Source organism: Acanthochromis polyacanthus, chromosome 2 (assembly GCF_021347895.1).
Source record: "Acanthochromis polyacanthus isolate Apoly-LR-REF ecotype Palm Island chromosome 2, KAUST_Apoly_ChrSc, whole genome shotgun sequence".
NCBI lineage: Eukaryota > Metazoa > Chordata > Actinopteri > Pomacentridae > Acanthochromis > Acanthochromis polyacanthus.
This window is the reverse complement of record NC_067114.1, coordinates 31,986,631-32,005,138: the sequence shown is the minus strand read 5'-3', so window position 1 is coordinate 32,005,138 and position 18,508 is coordinate 31,986,631. Positions and strand designations below refer to the sequence as shown.

Genomic DNA, 18,508 nt, shown 5'->3' with positions numbered 1-18,508 from the left:
CAGCCTATAGGCCTATAGCAGCATGACTAGGGGCAGAACGAAGGGACGTCCAAGAGGGAGTCAGCTGTGCAAATGAAGACACAAGCCGAACCCCTGTGGGTCACCCAGTCAGCCCCAACTATAAGATTTGTCAAAAAGGAACGTTTTAAGCCTGGTCTTAAAAATAGAGAGGGTGTCTGCCTCCCGAACCCAAACTGGGAGCAGGTTCCACAGGAGAGGCGCCTGATAACTGAAGGCTCTGCCTCCCATTCTACTTTTAGAAATTCTAGGAACAACAAGTAAGCCTGCAGCTTGAGAGCGAAGAGTTCTACTAGGATAATAAGGTACTATCAGATCTTTAAGAGATGATGGAGATTGGTTATTAAGAGCTTTATATGTCAGAAGAAGGATTTTAAATTCTATTCTGGACAAAGTTTCTATATGAAACTTTACTACTGGGCTGCTCAGCTTCGGGCTGCCTTGTTTTATTTTCTAAACGAAGATGTTCCAGCCTGGGTGGAGATGGAGGGTAACTCAACAGAACTTCCGCTTTGTTCGTATAGCTATTCAGCACAAAGAAAAACACTCCTGAAGCAAACACAGAACCCTTTTCTAAAAAATACCATATGTATTTGACAAGAAGCTCACACCTTTCTGAATGAAAGTATTACATTGTCATGCTTCGCTCCTATTTGGGGAAACGAGCGTTAAGCTCTTCTAAGTGCGCCAGGGAGGTTTTACACCTCTCAGAGGGCGCTGGAGAGGCAGAACGCCTCGACAAGGACGTGGAGGAGGCGGGATGCCTCGACAAGGACACGGAGGCGGCGGGACGCCTCGACAAGGACACGGAGGCGGCGGGACGCCTCGACAAGGACACGGAGGAGGCGGGACGCCTCACCAAGGCCACGGGGGAGGCAGAAAGCCTCACCAAGACTGCAGGGGAGGCGGGACGCCTCCTGAAGGCTACAGAGAAGGCGGGAAGCCGTCTTAAAACTGCACCGGAGCCTTTAGCTCCTTAGACACAGCACGGAGAGCTGCTTGTTCTCTGGACGCTGCAGGAGGAGCCTTGCTCCTCCAGAGCTGCAGCGGGAGCCTTTAGCTCCTTCAGAGCTGCGGGGGGAGCCTTTAGCTCCTTCAGAGCCACGGGGGGAGCCTTTAGCTCCTTCAGAGCCGTGGGGGGAGCCTTTAGCTCCTGAGACGCTGCAGAGGGAGTTCTTGGCTCCTTAGATACTGCAGGGGGAGCTCTTAGCCCCTCCAAAACTGCAGCGAGAACCTTAAGCTCCTTCGCAGCTGCAGAAAGAGCTTTTAGCTCTTTTAAAACTGTAGGGGAGGCTGGGAGCCTCAACGCTGCAGGGCCCTCATGGACCGGAGATGGGGCAATGGCCCCTTCAAGAACAGAAACAGGGGCAATGGACCCCACAGGAACCGAAGACGGGGCAATGGGTCCCACAGGAACCGAAGACGGGGCAATGGGCCCCACAGGAACAGAAGATGGGGCAATAGGCCCCACAGGAACAGAAGACGAGGCGACGGGCCCCCGATGAACCGAAGACGGGGCAATGGGCCCCACAGGAACAGAAGACGTAGCGACGGGCCCCCGATGAACCGAAGACAAGGTGATGGTCCCCATATGGACAGGAGACGTGGCGACGGACCCCCGATGAACCGAAGACAAGGTGATGGTCCCCATATGGACAGGAGAGAGAGGAGCGGCTCGGGGCATCTCCTCAACCAGAAGTGAGGCGGCACGGGGCCTCTCCTCAGCAGGGAGTAAAGCAGCTCGGGGCCTCTCCTCAACAGGGAGAAGGGCAGCACGAGGCCTCTCCCCAGCAGGGAGTAAGACGTCACGGGGCCTCTCCTCAGCAGGGAGTGTCAACCTGCTCAGGGATGGTGGCAGCATCGACCCGCTCAAATGTTGAGGCTGCATCAGGCCCCTCTAACACTGCGGGCGAGGTGGCACAGGGCCCTCCAGCGCTGCAGGTGAGGTGGCGCAGAGCTTCTCAGGAACAGGAGTTGGGGAGCTTTTTCGTCTTCTTGAGCCGCGCCTTCGGCGACCAACCTTTGTGGCGGCAGGCTCAGCGGCTAGCGGGGAACCAGAAACAGGTGAGCTGTCAGGGAAGTGCCTCGGGGGACCGGGCAGGTTATTCAGGGGGGCGTTCAGGAACGTCAGAAGGTCGCGAGGTATGTGTGGTATTAACCACGGCTTCTTCGCAGCCCATCTGCGTCCCTCCAACACCGCTGCGTCCCTGGTTGCCTGCCCGGCAGCATTCTTCCACTGATCTACCTGGAAATAGAGGCCAAATTAAACTAAACATAAAATAAAACTAAGTTATGGGGAAGGAAGACTCACGGAGTGTCCAGGGTGTGGAAGGCAGAAGCGGGCAGAATGGAGGGAGCAGATGGAGAGACGTGGCAAGGGCAGGGAAATGGGTAATATAGTCCAACGGGAAGCTTGAGTCCAGGAAGCGACGTGCAAGAGGAGGTGAATGGAGTGCAGGGGACAGCTGAGTGCGTCGTGGCATGGATGATGGTGCAATGAACCGGCAGTGAGTTGTGAGGGGAGTCTGGCTTATATGCCGCACTGATTAGAAACTCACGCCGGCTGTGCTGAGAGCTTGTCATTAACCAGATAAGTCTGATCACAGGAGCGGGAGGGGATGACACGAGCTTGCAGCAGTTGTGCAGCGCTGCACATCTTGCCTTTCACTCAGTTGAAATACAGAGTGATGCATCTACATAACACAGAAAAAGTAATGTTGAGGTCATAGTATCTACACATTCTAATTAGAAAAAGTAAACCGAGAGAACGATAGCGACACATTTCATGTTCAATTAAACGAGTAGCCACTTTACGCGAACGCTAAGACAGCTAACTAGCCATGTTACAGTAACATATTCAGTCATTTACGTGCATAGAGCAGCAAGTGAAACAGCAAACATATGCAACCCGTGGATTCGTTTTTTTGGGATACATAAATTTCAGTTACCGTAAATGTACTACACGGAGTTGTGTTACTCGAAAAAGTAACACATTGCTGGAGTCTTGCGCTTCCTCTTCTTCTCTGGATTAAATGGCGGATCGCAAACGGCATGCATAAAGATGCATACCGCAGCCTACTGTACCGAGTGTGTAACCTCATTGGTTTCTGTCCGGAGTCCTTTTACAGACGCACAAAAAGGTTGTTTATTCCGGGGCTGACAGTGGCGGTCATAGATATGAAGAGTAGATGTGCCAGCCCACTGTAGCAGCCAGCTAATCGACGTGGGTACGTGGCGGCCATCTTGACGGGGGCAAAGTTCCCATTCAAAGCAATGCATGTACATTAAAAATAAATCATAATTTGCTCATTTCTCAACCGATTTTCGTGTGGTTTACTTTGTCAACATCAAAACATGTACTATTAATAAAAATATGTGATCTAAAACAAAATTTAACAAAAAATAAACACGCTCCGCTTAAAACATCCCCGCCTTATATATAGTACCTCTAAGTGCAAGAAATAATAATATATACTGGATGATACACCCACAAAATGATACATCTTCACTACAATAAAACTTATTAAGATTAATTTATTACTATTTATTTATATATAAATGTGTACATACACACACACACACACACACACACACACACACATATAGGCTATTACATACATATAACAAGGAGCTAGACTACAACAGGATAGAGTTTATTTACATTTACAATAAAAACAATTATTATTAATATTAACTGTTTATTTTTTTATACCTCTCTTTAGGATGATATATACATATAACAATGAGAGACTAGAACAGGATAGTTTATTAACTTTTGCAATAAACAACTTAAGTATTAAATCATCACATTACCTGTAACATATTATGAGCCAGCTTCAACATGTGGCAAGCATCCATCATCACGAACACCTCATGAGAAGAGTCAGCTGGGTGTGGAAAGCTGGTTTTCAACAGTCCATGTGGGTTTCCCCTCAGCTCACAACCAAGTTGGTTGCACATGCTTTTGGTGGTGGCATGACCATCCGTAGTCAAACACAACACTTTAATGTGTCGCCTAAGCTCTTTCTGGGTTTCTGCTGAAAGTGAATTTGTAAAATAATAACCAATTGGAGCTTTCCAGTGTCCTTGTACGCCAACAACCATGAACACTAGAGCCTCAATGGCTACATCAGTTTCATTATTTCCAGCACCCACATCCACATATCCACATCCACATCCCCCCCCGGGGGGGCGGGGGTTTGGGGGCTGGGGGGCGGGGGGAGTCGGGTTGTGGGGGGGGGGGGTCGTGGGGGAAGTGGGGCTGTGGGCCGGTGGGGCGCCGTGGGGGTCTGCTATGGCCCGTTCTGCTGCGCGGGCCTTGGGGCTCTGGCTGTGTCGGCGGGGTCGCTCCGGGCTCCTGGGCTGGCTCTCCGCTTGGTGGCTCCTGCGGGAGGGCTGTGTGGACCTCCTTGGGCTGGAGGAGACAGCTCTCTCCTTTTGGTGAAGGTTTTCATGCATGCCAGACCCACCACACCGGCACCTACCAAAACTCAATAGAGTTTGTTCCTCCGGGCGCTGAGTCAGTGGAGGTTGCTGGGTTAGTGTCTGTGGATCTCACTCTGCTTTATATCCTTCTTGTGGTCTCCTGACATCTTCATGATTGATCCAGTTGGGATTTTGTCGTATTTAGTGTTTGTGAAGGGTGTTAGATTTGTAACTGGTTTTAAGGTGTGAATTAAAGAGCACAAACAAATAAAATGCACCTTTTCTCTTAGAACACTGTCTATGCCTCACCTTTCTGTCTGTCCTGTGTTTGTTTTATGTTTCACTTGGGTGTGCACAGCCCTCAATGGCATAATGTAGGAAACAGCTTGAAATAAACATGATAGGTTAATTTGCCATGAGGACAGGTGATGGTCACAGTCACAAAGAAGAAAAAAAATTGCACATGAAGCTTAAGCAATGACACCATGGTTGGTTGGTGTCATTTTTCAGCGGACTTGCAGACAAAAAAAACAAAAACAAAGAAGAGAGCCACCTTTAAAAATTACAAAATTTATAACAAAGTGCTTACAAGTACTCTTTTCATTTCAGTTGTTTAAAACTAAAAAAAACTCTGGTTCCCCCAACAGTATATGATATATAGATTTAGAGAGTATATAGATTTGCTTCAGTTTTTACTGTTTATTCCAGGGAGTGGTACGCAGGGCTTTATGATTCATGTATTTTATGGTAAAGTCAATACAACAACATTAAGATTACCTTTGGAGTGAGCGTGGGTGTGGGAGAGGAAGATGTAATGTGTCTCTGAGGAGCTGTACGCTTTAGGACCATGGAGATGCAGGGTGATGGCAAACTCTCGCTGCTCCGCTGAATACTCATTGTGCTTCCTCTTTTTGAAAAGGGCTACAGGGAGTTCTGAAAATCAATTTGCATAACTGAGTAAGTACCCTGAAATACTGAAAACATAGTCTGACAATGGGTGTTAAGTAAACAATACTTTCATTATACCATTGTATATTTTCAGCCTCTCACAAAGCTCCTCAGTCATTAGGTTCTTCTTTCTCAGAACCTTCAGTAGAGCCTTTATAGTGGTATTTGCTCTCTTTTCTCGCACCTGCGCATTTCTTTTCTTCTTCTCCAGACTCAACACTCTGGCTGTAGCCTCACTGATCCTGGCCTTCAAAACCCACGGCGAACTGGGCAATGATAGTTGTGGTCCTATTAGAAAAGGGATGAAAAATATGTGATTGTTGACCAATTCTCTAGTCATTCATAGATCCCAATGCCAACACCATGCTTATTGAGACCAAGCCCATAATCCCCTCACATTTTTGGGACTTATCAAGTAGAAATACTCACAACATCAACATTAGGCTCAGGTTCCTTTTTGGTGGCATACTCAGAGGTGTGTAGACTCTCCATAACTTGCCTTGAGGTTGCCGTGGTCCTTGTTGCTTTGGCCTACAGAAAAAGAAGATAGATTTACATACTTCTTTTTTAATTCCACGGGGGAATATACCGTATTTTCACGACCAAAAGGCACACTGTACTAAAAGGCGCAGTCTCAGTTATGTGTGCCATTACTGTATTTAACACACACAAGGCGCACCTGATTATATGGCGAGGGTTTTATATACAATCCACGCCCACACTTCCCCCTTTAACGTTCTCATGGTGTCCTCTACTACGTCCGCCTTACAACAACAACACACACACAAGCATACAAGTGTGCGTATTTAAAATAGAGCGGAGCAAACTGAGTTTGGTTGTGCTTTATTTAAGTATTGATTACAAAGTACTAACATTTTTTAATCATCAATAGGCGCGGGCATGGTAAAACACACGGATAAAACAAGCACACAAGTGTGCGTATTTAAAAATAGAGCAGGAGCAAAACTGAGTTTGGTATTCACATTTTTTTTTTACCGGTAATCGTCATCAATCAAACCCATGGAAGTCCTCATCCTCAGTTTCTGAATTGAACAGCTGCGCTAAATCTCCATCAAACATGCCAGGTTCACTTTCTTCACTGTCAGAGTCACTTTCCGTGCCGTGCGGCTCCTCGGAAATGATGCTGGCTTTGGCGAAAGCTTGAACAACAGTGCCAGCAGACACATTAGCCCAAGCATCTACAATCCATTCGCAAATTGTGGCGTAACTCGCCCGGCGCTGCCTTCCACTCTTAGTGAAACTGTGGTCTCCATCGGTCATCCATCGCTCCCACGCCGCTCGCAGCCTTACTTTGAACGGCCGGTTAACACCGATGTCCAGCGGTTGGAGTTCCTTTGCAGGCCTCCCGGAATGACAGCAAGCTCAGAGTTCATTTGCTTCACTTGTTTTTTTCACATCGGCTGTTTGAGATGGGCACGCATAGAGTCACAGATCAACAGCGATGGTGATGCGTGGAAAAAAACCACCTGGTCTCCTTACATACACCTCCCTCAGCCACTCTTTCATCATTTCCTCATCCATCCAGCCCTTTCATTTGCCTTAATGATGACTCCTGCTGGAAACTTTGTCTTTAAGCAAAGTCTTTCTTTAAAAATTACCATAGGCGGCAGTTTCTGTCCATTAGCATGGCAGCCAGCACAACAGTAAAAGAAGACTTTCGTACCCCGTTGTGCGTATCGCTACCGTGCTGGTCCCCTTCTTCTCCACAGTGTGACTCACGGGATGTCGAAGTGAGCGGCACCTTGTCCATGTTAGTGATGTGGCTGGGCGGATGTGTTGGTCGGCGATGTGTTTGCTGCAGTAGGACCGGAAGATGGCCAGCTTTTCATTATAATCCGCTGGAAGTTGCTGCGCTACCGTAGTCCTGGTCCAGATGGAAAAATGGCACCGTTTCATGAAACGAAGCACCAAGACGGACCTCCTTGGAAATGTTCAATTTTCATTTCTTCTGCTAGCGTTACTGCTTTTAGTCGAATGGTGACCGTCGAAACGCTTCTCCCACTCGTTCTTTGCTCGATGAGCCACGCTCGAGTCTTTCCTCCTACTCGGGCCACCTCGCCTTATGTCCGCGGAACTCAGCTGCGTCTTCTTGACCTGTCGGAGCTCGTTTTCCAGCTTCCTCACTTGCGAACCATCGATTCATTAATTTTAAATTCTCTCGCGGCTGCTCGATTTCCATGTCCTCCGCGTAGCTGATGGCCTTCAGTTTAAACTGTGCTTCATAAGTGTGTCTCTTTGCCATTTTCAGGGTTGTTATAACAACGATGTTCTGCATAACGCACATACCTGTTCTTTTATATACATCCGTGCCCACACTTCCCCCTTTACGTTCTCATGGTGTTCTCTACTACGTCCGCCTTACAACAACAAGACACAGGACGCACTGCACCATAGGGCGCGCCGCACAATTTGAAGAAAAATTAAGACTTTATGTGCACCTTTCTAGTCGTGAAAATACGGTATATACATACGTGTGTGCGTGTTTGTGTGCCACATGCCCAGATGACGCCCTTACACTTAGACAGGTGTAAAGTTAAGAAAATACAAAGATTTAGCATCTCACAGCATTGTAGTTGATTATGAATGATTCATATAAAATCGTTAAGTATGACAAAAATTATTTTAAGTACTTAGAGATACACATAATTGACATACAATGAGCCTGTAATGCTAATGGCATGGAAGCAGTGATACAAACACAAGTAGGGTGAATAATAAGTGTGCATTGGGTCACAGTGGATCGTCTATAAGTAACAGAAAAGTGTAAATGGTCATGAAATATTCAACTCAATAAAACTGAGTTGCTGCATCCTTGTAAATAATGCACCTACTGTTTTTAAGATGAGTTGAGAAGTTAAACACTGATGGATAACACAGGTCTGAGCCGGCAATACTGCCCCACCCTGTCAAACTCATCAGGTTTAAATGTTTGCTGGCGAGCACTGATCATCACTTGCAGCAACCCCCACGCTCTCCTCAGAGCTGCTTCCCATTTCCTCCTCAGCGAAAGTCTTTGGGAAACTACATGGAGTAAGAACAAAGACAAACTAGAAAAGCACTCGGAGAGCGCATACCTCCGCCAGGCCATCTGTTTGTCTGTCTGTCTGTCTGTCTGTCTGTGTGTGTGTGTGTGTGTGTCCGTTTGTCTGTTAACAGCATAACTCAAAAAGTCATGGACGGATTTTCACCAAATTTTTACAGGATGTCCGGAAGAGCAAAAGTAACAATCGATTAGATTTTGGAGGTGATCCGGACACCGTCTGGATCCAGGAATTTTTTTGAAGGTCGAAGGACAACTTGAGAGATGACCGCCAGCCTTGTGTCTCCGTAGGCACGCCGCTCTGAGGGGCGTGTCGTATCTACTCTTATATCTATGCTGGCGGTGACCTGAGACATAGATATAACATAGAAGGCTAGATGGCTGATGGGACTTTCGCCGGCGATGTCACCGGTCGGCCATCTTACCTAGCAGCCCGATCTCACGAGGATTCGTGAAACTGTTACGTAAATTTTTGTTTCGGTTTCGTGCGCACCAACACGATTTCGTCATGTTTTTCGTGCCGCTCACCACGAAATGCGCACCCAATGTATTTAAACGGCGGACTTTTCGTGTCACCCAGAACGTATTTCAAACGACTGTGTGTATTATTTTTTAATGTAAAACCATGGCGAATCCAACGCTATATTTTGCATGACATCGTCCCTAACCATAACCCTAACCATAACCTAACCATAACCTAACCATAACCAACCATAACCCGTGGTACACTTACCAATTGCATAGGAATTTAAAGATATGTCGGCGGCCGGCGGCCGCAAACGCAATCACACAAGCAGTATACGCGATGGACAGCTTAGATCGTCATGAATCCGCTGTATAAACCACTTTCAGCTGTGATTACCACAGCGGTTCGTTGTGAGCAACACGAAAAACATTCGTGGTGAGCGGCACGAAAAACATACGAAATCGTGTTGGTGCGCACGAAAAAGAAACAAAAAATTTACGTAACAGTTTCACGAATCCCCGTGAGACCGTGTTGTACCTAGGGGGACTTTTCCGGAGCACTCTATAGTAGTGGATGGAAGGTGAGCGACCTACACAAACAAAAATACACTTAACTTGCTGAATTCTTGATGGATTTACAAACGGTTTGGTTTACTAAAAACCTTATTAACATGGCTATGATTCAGGCCGCGCAGACCTGTTGATATTGCAGTTTTTCTTTTCAAAAATCGCTGCATAGTTGTGTGTTTGTTACAGCTATTTGCAAGGCTGCAATCTGGGAGTTTCAATTATTATATAGGTTTCTGTGAGACCAATAATAATTTTGTGACAATTTGTGTGGATGCAGTTGGGTATTAGCTAGCAAAGAAACAAGAGGTTGTGAATGAGACATGTGAGCCACTTGGACTATTACAAAGTAACCTGGACAGGTGGGAAAGGCATAATTACTCCTTCGTTTTAACATGATTTCCAGGCTGTTTCATTAGTGAAATATATCCTAGATTTACATTCATTGTGATACAGTAACTGGCTGGCTTTGTGTTTGCAAAAATACCCCCCTACAGTGCAAGATGCCGCACTTTTGTGCAGCATATGGATGCTCAAATGAATGTTCCTTCAAAACAAGAGCCCGTGGAATCACCTTTCACTCGTAAGAAATTACTTGAGGGACATATTTAGGATAATTATTACTAACTTAGTGGATTTGTACTTTAATACAAGTTATTTTGACCCTGACGTTTTAGAAATGTTTCTACCATTTGTTTACATAATAATCATTGAATATTTCTTTTTCACATTTCTTTTAACATGTTACAGTTATTTAGGTTTTCATAATGGCATTCAAGCATAGGCTACATGAATTACCCCAACAATATCATAATTTAGCTCAGTATTTTTGTCCTTACCATTAATGTTAAAAGTAAGAAGGGTGTAAAATTTTGACAATAATTCGTATATCTTGGTATCTTCTCATGTTTTTAAGGTTTCCCCAAAACACAGAGAAGAGGAGGCAATGGGAATGTTGCATGGTTTAGAGTGACTGTTTATTTGGAGTGAATATTGCATGGTTTAGTGTTACTGTTGGTTTGGAGTGAATCTTGAATTGTTTTGTAATTGTGCACACCTGTTAATAAAAGAAACCTTGATGTCATGTTACTGAATGTGTTTATTTAAAAATGTATAATAAAATATATGTAGGGGAGAACAGGTAAGATGAACGTAGCATCCCCTTGATCTTTAAAACTATACACATGAGTTGTCACGAGACCCTAAAATAAGAACACAGACATCATTTCCAACTGGCTGTGGAATTCTTTGACTTTTGTGGTATAATTATTTTTATGCTAAAGCAAATAGACCCAGGTCTAAACTTATACATTATGCATGTTAGTGATATTCAATGTTTAGAACTATGTGAATCATTTAGCAAAAGATCATTCTGAATCTTAAATTAATTAGGTTTTATCAAAACAATGGCCATGGGGCAAGATGAACCAAAAGCCTTGGGGTAAATTGAACCAATATGAATCACAATTCATATAATGTACATACATTATTTGTTCAGTTTAAGTTTAAAATATCATGTGGGTCAACTTACCCCTTTATATTTAATATATGTATTAATTAGAAATATAAAATATCAAACTATTAAATGTTTAACATAAACACTGACGATTTAATTTCACTGTGTGTATGTGTGCAGCTATGGCAGGTAATGCTCTACTATCTACTTTTTTAATTTAATATGAAAGTCCAAGGTTGTAATTATCCGTAAATATGCAATAACATAACTACATCTCTGGCGTTTATAACAAATCGAACGGTTTAAGAATTGGTTGAAAATTGAGCAAGCTATGGTTAATTAAATAGTACATGCTCCATAGGCATTAATGTTATCAGTGAGCCGGCAGCCCCTAGGTAAGATGGCGGCCATGTAGCGACGTCAGCCCTCATTGGCTCACAGCGTCTGTAAGCTATCTAGCCTTTCTATGTATATCTATGACCTGAGAGGGGAGTTTGCACCGGAAGCGGCCTCACACGGGAGGTCTGCAGCTGGACCCCCCTCAAATTGACTGACACAATTGCTAGGTAGATTGCAACAAACTGCAGCCCCGTTACTATCGTCGAGGACACAGGCTTTACTAAAGTTTTGCAAGTTGGCTCTCAAGACTCATTGTACAGTGCTCCGTCAAGAAGCACAATAATGACAAAAATTCGTGGACTCTATGAAACTGAAAAAGATAAAAAGCACAAGGATTTATCTGTAGCCAAACATGTCACCCTGACAGGAGACTGTTGGACTTCTGTAAGTAACAGTAACTATCTTGGTGTTACAGCGCATCTGATTACTGCCGCATGGGTATTAAAGTCGTTCGCATTAATAGACGGAAGAGCGTCACTTCACAGAGGCATGTGCTGAACACTTCTTAACAGTGGCACACAAGTGGGAAAATGTTGCCATTTGAGCATATGCCATGTGTGGCTCACATCTTACAGAGATGCATTACTGTGAGTCTTGGTGACAGCGGATTTGTGAGCGCATTATCCAAGTGTCGGAAAATTGTTGGCCACTTCAAACATAGTCCAGCAAACGCCTTAGAGTTGGAAGCACAGCAAGCAACCCTGGGACAGCGGAAAGAGCCACTGATCCAGGATGTCCCAACACGCTGGAATTCTACACTCGAAATGGTCAACCGTCTGAACCGCAAACAAGCAGCAATTAAAGCAACCCTGGATCAACAGAGCCACAAACATCTCATGCTGACGCCACAAGAGTGGGACAAACTGCAGAAACTGGAGTCTCTTCTGGAGCCCTGCAAGTAAGCAATCTATGTACAATTTATGCTGAAATAAAATGAATTGATCAAAGAAAACCCATTTGTGTTCAACTTGTTTTCATAACCATTTTGTTCTTTCCTCATCTCTCTCTCTCTGTGTGTGCATGTGTGCATGTGCGTGTGTGTCTTGACTGCAGGTATATGACTGAGATTCTGGGTGGGGAATCCTATGTTTCCTGCTCAGTGGCACTGCTTGCCTTCCGCCACCTGCGTCGTGTGATGGAAACCTCTGATGACGATCCTGCATATGTATCTAAGTTTAAAACGGCATTCCAGGAAGACCTAACCTCCCTTCAAGAACGCTTTGTCAACAAAGAGTCCGAAAAAGGGAACAAAAACTTCATCAGCACACTTCGATATTTATATTTACACTCTCACACTCGCACACATAAATGCAGGCGGGAGTTTGAGATCCTCTCTCAGATTCAGCAGCTTCAGGCCTCCTGTTCTCAGTACAACCTTCCAGTGAACCCTCACATCACCTCCTGGCTGCAGGCCCACACTCTGCTCACAGACTAGGAGAGCTATGAACTGTCTCGTGAGGTGGAGCCTCCAGTCGACCCGTCCGTCCCGCCTCCCCCAGCTCATGGAGCAGCCGCCTGCTCACCAAGAAGCTCGCCTCGTTGCGACGGGCAGCGACAGCTCCCTCAGGAAGACTCATGCTGACCAAATCAGTGTGTCATCTTCTGGCTCCAGCAGTTCAGACATGGAGGATCTCACTGTCCCTCAGCCTTCACCGCTCAGACTCAAACTCAAGTCTCTCTCAGGCTCCCTTCACAATGTGACAAAGCTCAAGATTCATTGAGTTTTGTTGCTCAATGAAGCTTGAGCAACAAAGCTGTTGCTCAAGATTGCAACAGTTTTGGATCCTCGGTTCAAGGACTTGAAATGCCTCCCCAAGAGTGACAGAGAGGGGGTGTGGACCACACCTGGACGACTGTTGCATGAACAATCCCCACCTCGACAGCCTTGTGAAGATGAGCCACTCAAGAAAAAGGGTCTTTTACAGATGGGCTCAGATTCAGAATCAGATGAGGAGTTGCTACCTGACAGACTGATGCACTTGTACAGAGCAGAGCCTACTATTAGTATGGAGAACTGTCCCTTAGGAGTGGTGGTCAGCTCACTGACAAGCTCATGACAAGCTGGCACTGCTGGCTTGCAAATATCTCGCCACTCCTGCAACCACTGTACCATGTGAAAGACTGTTCTCAGTTGCAGGCAACATTGTTAATAAGTGGTCATCTCTTCTCTCAGACAATGTCAACAAATGTGTTTGTTCTCAATAGCTGGCTGAAGAAAGAGTAACAGAGAAAAAAGGAGAGAAGAAATTACTAGATAAAGAAGCTACAGCAAGGAGATGTTATTTTAATGTAGCATAAAGACAGAAAACAGCTAACCTCCTCCACTTACAGTTAAAAAAAAGCTCTAAACACCAGAATCTCTAATGCTCTCTGTTTATATGTCCCACTTTGTAAAAGGTGCAAAATCAAGCTTTAGCTGTGGCGGTAGGCAGATGTGTCTCACAATTTGGACAGTGCAAGGCTATCTGTTTTCCCTTGTAATTTTGATTTAAAGAGGTTATAAGTGGCGTGTGATAATACTAAATGCTACAAGTTATTCTAACAGTATCACAAGTAGTCAGCTATTTGTACTGTGCTGGATTTATTTTTCAACCTTTTGCTTTTTGAATTAAAATGTTAAAAAAAATTTTTTTTATCTCAAATACTAATGGGCTCCACAGTAGTTAGCACTTTCGCCTTGCAGCAAAAACATCCCTGGTTCGAGTCCTGGCCTGAGCCTGGGATCTTTCTGCATGGAGTTTGCATGTTCTCCCTGTGCATGCATGGGTTTTCTCTGGGCACTCTGGCTTCCTCCCACAGTCCAAAAATATGCTGAGGTTTATTGATTATTTTAAAAATTGCCCGTAGGTGTGAATGTGAGTGTGATTGTTTGTCTGTATATGTAGCCCTGCGACAGACTGGCGACCTGTCCAGGGTGTCCCACTGCCTTCGCCTGAGTCAGCTGGGATAGGCTCCAGCACCCCCACAACCCTAATGAGGATAAAGCAGTGTATAGAGAATGGATGGATGGACAAATACTAGTCTCAGTAGCAGGCTGAAAAAGAGTAACAGCGCCACATTAATGGAGAAATGTTGTTTGAAAAAAACAGTTTTTTGTGAACATGAACTTTGAAAGGTGTGGAATAAACACATTAAGTGTATATATATTCCCTTCTTTCTTGAATCTTTTTGCTCATACAAAATAAAACACGATGGATATAGATTAAAAATTAATGATATTTACGGTAATCATGATAATCGAAATTAATCCACAGCAACCTTGAGATTAATCTGATTACATGATTGTATCATTGGGCCGTTTGACAGCACTAATATCTATATATATATATATCCTCCCCTGTTCAGTCGTTTTACTGGAATCTGTTTGTGGAAGGTGAGGGTGAAGCCCTCCGACCGAAAAAAAACCCCAGGACCAGACCACAAAACAAAAACAAAAACAAAAACAAGACCTGGTTGGACGGGGGAGTAAGAAGAAAACCTGTCCATCGAACCAAACAATAAACAACAGCCGGACGGCCCCGACCTGGTTGGACGGAGTAAGAAGAGAAAAGAGCCGGTCGGTCAGGCAAAACGAAAACAATATAAACATGACGGTGCCCCCTACCACATCATCATCACCACCACCACTATCACTACCACTACTACAACTACCGCCACCAGCACCACCACCACCAGCACCGCCGCCGCCGCCGCCGCCGCCGCCACCACCGCCACCTACACGCGAAAGACATCAACCGGATTTTGTTTCCTTTTTGTCCCTTGTTCATGACCATGGGGCTCTCCTCAGCCACGGATAGCAGGTCACCGATAGAGACGGAGATCCAGGATGAGCGGGAGGAAGAGGAGGACAAAGTGCTCCTCGTGCTCACACCCCGCTCTCGGGACCCGTGGAGACCCTGAGAATTGAACAGTCTAAAAAAATTTTATTTACAGAGATGAATAGGAAAAAATTATTTTCGGATGAAAAAAATAAATTGGCGGGTTTAAATTCTATTGGCATCATATTGGTGCTGAAAAACAAATTTTTAGCAAGATATAGCTAGGTTATGGGAGCTTTTTATGAAAATACTTAAATTTGTTTAGAACAAATTCTAAACAACAAATTCAGTCTTATATAAAACTTGTGGGAAAAAAAACATTGAACCACTTACTTATACTAAAAATGAAAAACTTATCTGTCAAAAAGACAACACACCATGCCACAAATCGCAGAAGACAACAGAATACTTCATGGGGATTTATGGCAAGAAAAGTGAGAGGGTCTGGCTGCAGACCTCCACTCTCAGGACCCTTCCTTGCAGACCTGCACTGTGAGGTCTCCTCCACTCTCAGGACCGGAAGTTTATTCGACGGAAGCACGTATTTAGCGTTTCCCACGTGAAGTACGGAGACAACAAAGTGAGTAAAAGTCAAGCGACAACTTTTTGTTATACGAAGAAACAGAAACAGCCTTTATTCACTAGAACATTACGTTGCACACTATACATCGCCCTGTTAAGTTATATTAATTTGAAAGAATCGAGTTTTGGACTTTAGTTTGTAGCGTTGTTATCGTAGTTAGGCTAACGGTGGCTAGCGCTAACCAGGTTGATTCACTCGGTTGATTAGCCTCTAAAGGCACTCTGTATTATTTAGATATATATGGGATTAGCTTGACATTAGAAGGCTTTCACTGTCGTTTGCAAACGGCATTTGCACAAAAATTATTTTGTCCCGGGCATTTTGATCCATATCAAAGCGTTGATAAGTACGTTATCCCATGATCACTACAACGTTAACTGGTTTCCACTGTATATAACTTGGTTGAAAGTCGTCTTGTGCAGCGATGTGCTCACTAAAATGTGCATTGTCCTGCTAGAAGACCAAAACACTGAGTCACCATATATATTTTTGTATAATTTTGTTTGACTTATTACGACATAATTTTTTCTTTTGCAGATGCATATTTCAGTCCTAACAGCCGGCAGCACGCCCAAAATGAAACGCTGCAAGACATGCTGCAAACAATTCCACCATCCGCTGTGCCTAAAGTTTAAACCTGCCAAACTGTCCAAGCTGCAGAGCCACTTGGAGGCACACAAAAAAGGTGGCATTTTATTTAAAGGTAAGCATAATGTACTTGTCTGTGTGTTTGTATTCTTAAGTATGAGACAATGCTACTGAAGGGTTTGGTTTGGCTGGTAAAAGGGGAATGATCTACCCTAAACGGTTTATAGAGAGTAATTTTCATAAAAGAAAAAGTTAAGAATCAGATTCTCTGCTCTGCAAGTCAAAATTTACGTGAGTTATGTGAGCCAAATGATATATCAGAAATGAAAGTTAAATGAAAAGTTGAAAATAGGATAATAGTGCTTTTATTGTATTATGTAGTGTTGTAAATGTATTTATGTATAGAATGCAATTCTTTTGTTTTTGCTTCTTTTTTTTTTTGATTGTTGAATTTAAATTATTGTGGACTTATGGTGGGAGGGAGTGGACATTGATAAGTTCTCTGAACTTTTTCTGCTCCTTTTTTGGGCACAAACTGTATTGAACTCGCCCTATTAAACTCAACAAATGTCTGCTCAAAATAAACAAATAAATAAATAAAATAAATAAAACTTCAGAATGTTGCTGAAATGGGGTGTGAGTGTACACCCGCACCCAAAAAGAGAGTAGAAACAGTACTTATAGAGTGTACTTGTCATTGGTCCTTAACTAAGATGTTTTTTTGCACGATTTTTATTCTAGATAAAATTATATGCAGATGCGGACTGAACTGCAGGGATCAGGGACCTACCATTGTCCTGTGTGCAGTAAAACTGTTTTCAGAAGGACAGACATGCCACAACACATTGGAGGTTTGCCCAGCATGCCATGACTGCTGCCTCTCCAGAAAAGAACCCTCTCCTCCCACCCCACACAAATACAGCTGCAAGAGTCCACCTCGGTCTTGATGCCGGATCTCTCCTCTTCCAGTCTCACCTTCAGGCAGAGCAACAACCTCACTGCCACACCTTCGTCCACAGCTCTCTGCCAAGCCACAGTCCTCAACCCTCTCAAATTCTGGCAAGATACATGCTGCAGTGCCCTCCTTGGTTTTACCTGCTGCCACAGAGAAAAGATGTTCAAGATTATCCCTGAAAAAGGATAAATGCCCTCATTGCAACCAGACAATCTACAAAAAAAACATGGTCACCACATATCCAGGAGAAAAACACAGTGGAAATCAAAGGACATAAACGTTAAGAATCACTTCATGAGTGTCTGTGTCGATGCCACCAATGGCATTTCTGCAGTGCAGAAAACAAGGCATGGGTTTTAGACTGAAGCAAAAACTGGATGACATGACTGAGGTCAGTTTGGCAGTCCTTTTTTCTCAGTCTTTATTAGTTGTTCTCAGTCAATCTTATGTCAAGTTTCCCATCCCAGACATGGTTTCCAAACTGACTTTGTGACCTTTGCTTGTATTTAATGCAAAATAATACTTTTTAGGCTGAGGAGAGGAAGAAAATGTGCCCACCAGGTAGAGACAATGGAACCAGCTCACCAGATGGAGACAAACTGAAGAAGAGGTAAGCCTCTCCAGTTCCATGTAGTTAATTTTTGTGAGATGATCTTTCATGCCTTGACAAAAAGCTGACACTTTTTTTTTTCTTTAGACCAGTATGGTGGGCCAAGTTGTGGCCCACTGCAAACAAGCAGCGGAATGGGTGCAGGGGAACCCACAACTGTTTACAGCCAGGGTGGAGATGCCAGAAATTTTAAACATGGACAGCAGCTCTATTGAGGAGGCTCAACAGCAACTGGCAAACTTGTTCGATGCCACCCAGGACATTGATGATGATGAGAGAGAGAATTCATTCTGGAGCCCTTCAAGTTTTCTTTACAACATTGAGGATATGTTTGTCTTCTGTGAAGAGCTTATGGATAACCGACGCTACATGGCATACTGTGAATTCAAGGACAAATAAAACGTTTGAAAGTTTGTTTTGTGTCTACTGTTTTCTCCTGTAACAGAGGTTATTGGCTCTCTGGGTCATGTAACTAGGTATTCAGTAATTCAGTGAATTGAATACACAAAACTAATCAAAAAATTAATCAACCCTTACATCCTCCATTGGCAAATCCATGTGGTCTGACAGCACAAGGTAAGAACATAGCACAAACAATATTAAGTAATTATTAAA

At 44.1% G+C, this 18,508-nt stretch overlaps 1 protein-coding gene and 1 long non-coding RNA gene across 2 annotated transcripts in view; one reads left to right on the top strand and one right to left on the bottom strand.

Moving 5' to 3' along the window:
• Positions 1-5,802: 5,802 nt before the first annotated feature.
• Positions 5,803-18,508, bottom strand: part of znf414 (zinc finger protein 414) — a 48,661-nt gene continuing 35,955 nt past the window's right edge. The window contains exon 6 of the mRNA XM_051944865.1: positions 5,803-5,922. Within this exon, the coding sequence (XP_051800825.1) occupies positions 5,803-5,922 (120 nt within the window). The remainder of the gene's footprint in view (positions 5,923-18,508) is intronic.
• LOC127532117 (uncharacterized) lies at positions 15,464-17,114 on the top strand. The gene is made up of 3 exons (XR_007939378.1): positions 15,464-15,737; positions 16,278-16,443; positions 17,070-17,114. It is a non-coding gene; the product is annotated as an uncharacterized LOC127532117 (long non-coding RNA).